The sequence below is a fragment of the Chenopodium quinoa genome, unplaced genomic scaffold (assembly GCF_001683475.1).
Source record: "Chenopodium quinoa cultivar QQ74 unplaced genomic scaffold, ASM168347v1, whole genome shotgun sequence".
Taxonomy (NCBI): domain Eukaryota; kingdom Viridiplantae; phylum Streptophyta; class Magnoliopsida; order Caryophyllales; family Amaranthaceae; genus Chenopodium; species Chenopodium quinoa.
Window position 1 is genome coordinate 3,850,306 of NW_018742879.1, and position 4,059 is coordinate 3,854,364.

A 4,059-nucleotide genomic window follows, 5' to 3' on the forward strand; every position below is an offset into this window, starting at 1 on the left:
ATGGCTTTCTCTGATAATCTTGATCATGTCAAAACTCAACCAAAGATTGATGATCTTGAACCGAAATTTCCGAATGATCTAAGCTTGGAAGAGTCATGGACCTCTTGGTTGTGTGATCATTGTTTATACTTTCCATGCATTTCATCTCGAGTTGACTTAGACGTTAAGTGTTACACTAATGATGATCTTGATGCATATGATGAATTCATCTATCCTTACAACCTTCCTACAATGGAAGAGTTTTTCGAAAGTATGGTTAACGTTGATTCTAGTGTTGATGATGCCCCCTTGAAGAACAAAGAAGAAGAAAAGAAAATGGTGGATCACGGAAGTTACGAAGATAGTTGTACGGGTGAAAGCAAGAACGACGAGGATTATTGTTATGCCCCCTTTAAGAACGACCTTACCAAGGCAGAGTGTTTGGGTAGTTTCCATCAAAGTTCTTCTAATGACCCCTTGAAGAACAAGGAAGAGCATAAGAGTAGTATGGTTAATCGAAGCCGCCAAGAATGTCACGGATGTTACGTACATAACTATACCGATGAAAGCGAGAATGATCGATGTTGCTATAAGGATTATTTAGCTTTTCCTTAGGCATCTAGTTTTGTTACCATTCAAAATAAAGTATCTAGTTTCTTGAATTGACATTATTTATCAAGATCGATTATCTTATATTTTTATTAGACGCAGGTATTAATGTTTATTTCATTACATTGTATTGAAAGTTACATTAAAACTATATCCATTGATGGACTTTTAATAAATTAGAGGAGACCATTTGAAGAAGATTGGCATGAAAGGTGGGATTATTTAAAAATAATCTAAAGGTAGGATTATTTTTAACGGATTGGATGCCTTAAAGGTCGGTTATTTCGGATAATTTTTCCAAAATTAAACCCATCAATGAATTTTTAAAATTTGAATTAGTGAGGATCGGAAAAACAAGGTAAGTGCAACGCAAGTATATATTGTTTAGTGTTGAAAGATGAAACTAAACTTGGTGTAAACCATGTGTACAGTGTACTTGCGTAGCTAGTAAGTTCAGGTCTTTTTTTCTTTCTTGATTTCGGTGCTCCCTGTTTTTCCTTTGTTCACTGCCTCTTGTTAAGCTTGTCATGGCAAAGGATGATGACACTCCTCCTCCTCCACCCACGTCGGAGTTTCACCACGCCTTAGCGGTGAGCAACATCAAAAACGCAATTCCCCTTGTTCTTGATTATGAGAAGGTCAAACACTCTAATTGGGTTGAGCTTTTTGAGAACCATGCTTGCGCCTACAATGTGCTAGATCACATTGACTCCACAGTTTCCCGTCCTATGGGCGTCTCGGACTCTCTATGGCGGCGTCTTGATGCAATCGTCAAGCAGTGGATTTATGGCACAATCTCCACTGACCTTCTTGAAACGATTTTGTCTCGAAACTCGACGGCTCATCAGATTTGGGATCGTACTAAAGAGATTTTCCAAGATAACAAAAATACTAGGGTTGTTTATTAATCAGTTTGTTGAGATAAGATAGTATATTTATGGAATAAATTATCTTTTAGTATATTATCTTTTAGTAGGATAGATCTTTCCCTAAGCTAGATATATTAGAATCCTACGTTGAGTAGCTTTCTATATGATTGTATATATATTTGATTGAGGCTGGATGAGAAGAGGAACACTGGGAGATTATCTTGACATGGTATCATGAGCCAAGGTTCCATTCTATTTTTTTTTTCTCTGAGAATTTTTTTTAAAAAAAAAAAAAAAAAAAAAAAAAAAAAAAAAAAAAAAAAAAAACTCCAAAAACTAAACAACACAAAGTGAAACAGAACATACCTTTACTGTGAGGGATGGGTGACAAAACTCCAGTAGATTTAACTTACTATCTCGGTTCCAGTGATGCTCCGGGAAATTTAATCACGCCTATTCAATTGCGTGGTGAGAATTATGATGAGTGGGCTCAAGCGATTCGACGCTCGTTAATGGCCAAACGAAAATTTGGCTTCGTAGATGGATCAATCAAGATGCCGACGGATGAAAAGAAGTTAGAAGATTGGATTGCTGTACAATCCATGTTGGTCTCGTGGATATCCAATACACTTGATCAGAAATTACGATCGACGATTGGAGACTATGATGATGCGAGTATTTTGTGGACGAATCTCAAGAATCGGTTTTGTGTTGTAAGTGGTACGCGTGTGTGCCAATTAAAGACTGCGTTGGGTGCGTGCCATCAGGCGTCTACGGAGTCCATAGCTGATTACTTTGGTCGGCTATCGAAGATTTGGAAGGAGCTTCTCAATTATACGAGGGTCCCTAAGTGTAAGTGCGGGAAGTGTGACTGCAATATAGTTACACAGGTGGAGCAGATTAGAGAAGAAGATTACTTACACTATTTTTTAATTGGGTTAGATGCTCATTATGCTGCAATAAGGACTCAATTACTCGCACAAATCCCTTTGCCTAGTGTCGATGTGGCATACCAAAATATTGTTATGGCCGAAAGTTTGCGTGAAGCTAGTATGAAGGTGGAGAATGCAGTGGCTTTTAAGGTGGATTCTCGGGCAAAACAGAAATATGAGGATAATAGTGATAAGTTTTGCAATCATTGTAATCGAGTAGGCCATGACGAAAGTGGGTGCTATCAGATCATTAGTTACCCCGAGGGGTGGGGGGAACGTGGTCGTGGTGGACGAGGACGAGGTCGAGGTGGAGGAGGGCGTGGAGCAGGCCGTGGAGGGGCTCGCAATTCTGGCAGCAACTCGGCAAATTCCTCAACCCAACAGCAAACCGTGAGAGCTAATAAGGTTGCTGGTGCTACACAGTCGCAAGCAAAGGCCACCACCTCCAATGAAGATGCAGCAGCGAGCTTGGCAGGCGTGAGTGCTACCCAAGTTCAACAAATTTTGGAGATTTTAAATCCCAAAAACAGGCACTTGCATGGTAAGACAAATACAATTCCTTGGATTGTAGATACCGGAGCGTCAAACCATGTTACATGTGAATTTAACTTGCTCAAAAATGTGAAGAGAATACAAAATTGTCCCGTAGGTTTGCCAGACGGAAAGTCGGCTAATGCGGATCAATTAGGCACAGTGATTTTGCCAGGAGGGTTACAACTTGATAATGTGCTTTATGTACCTCACTTGACTTGCAATTTGATTTCTGTCACTCAATTAAGTGATGAATCTCATTGTATTTTACAATTTACTAACAAAATATGTGTTATACAGGACCAGCAGACGAGGAAGGTGATTGGTGTGGGTGAACGTGAGGATGGATTGTATTTTTTCCGAGGAGTCCCTCAAGTGAAGATTCTAGCAGTAGATGGTGATTCTTCGTTCGACTTGTGGCATCAACGGTTAGGGAATCCTTCAGAGTCAGTTTTGAGATTAATTCCAGTTGTGAGTAGTAATTTTAGAAGAACTATTAAAGTCTGTGATGTTTGTCCTCGTGCAAAACAATCTAGGTCTAGTTTTCCTATAAGTGAGAATAAAGCAAGTCGTATATTTGAACTTGTGCATATAGATTTGTGGGGTCCATATCGAATACCTTCTTCATGTGGTGCTCGTTATTTTTTAACAATTGTTGATGATTTTTCTAGAGGTGTTTGGGTTTATTTGTTGCAAAATAAAACCGATGTTGAATTGATGTTTTTAAATTTTGTGGCTATGGTGAAACGACAATTTAATCATGATATTAAAATTGTTAGAAGTGATAATGGCACGGAATTTAATTCCTTGAAAGATTATTTTAATACTAATGGCATAATTTTTGAAACATCGTGTGTGGGAACACCTCAACAAAATGGAAGGGTAGAGAGAAAACATCAACATATTTTAAACGTTGCACGAGCTTTGAGGTTTCAAGGGAATTTGGCGTTAAAATTTTGGGGAGAGTGTGTTTTAGCGGCATGTCATTTAATAAATAGAACTCCAACTCCGTTACTTGAAAACAAAACACCTTTCGACATATTATTTAATAAACCTCCTTCATATGAATATATTAAGGTGTTTGGTTGCCTATGTTATGCTCACAATCAAAGAAGTAAGGGGGATAAATTTGCGAGTCG

At 38.5% G+C, this 4,059-nt stretch overlaps 1 protein-coding gene across 1 annotated transcript; it reads left to right on the plus strand.

Moving 5' to 3' along the window:
* Positions 1 to 1,537: 1,537 nt before the first annotated feature.
* Positions 1,538 to 3,349, plus strand: LOC110726556. The gene is made up of 2 exons (XM_021906036.1): positions 1,538 to 2,930; positions 3,221 to 3,349. The coding sequence occupies exons 1-2, from the start codon at positions 1,838 to 1,840 to the stop codon at positions 3,253 to 3,255; spliced, it is 1,128 nt and encodes a 375-aa protein (XP_021761728.1). The 5' UTR covers positions 1,538 to 1,837; the 3' UTR covers positions 3,256 to 3,349.
* Positions 3,350 to 4,059: the final 710 nt, after the last annotated feature.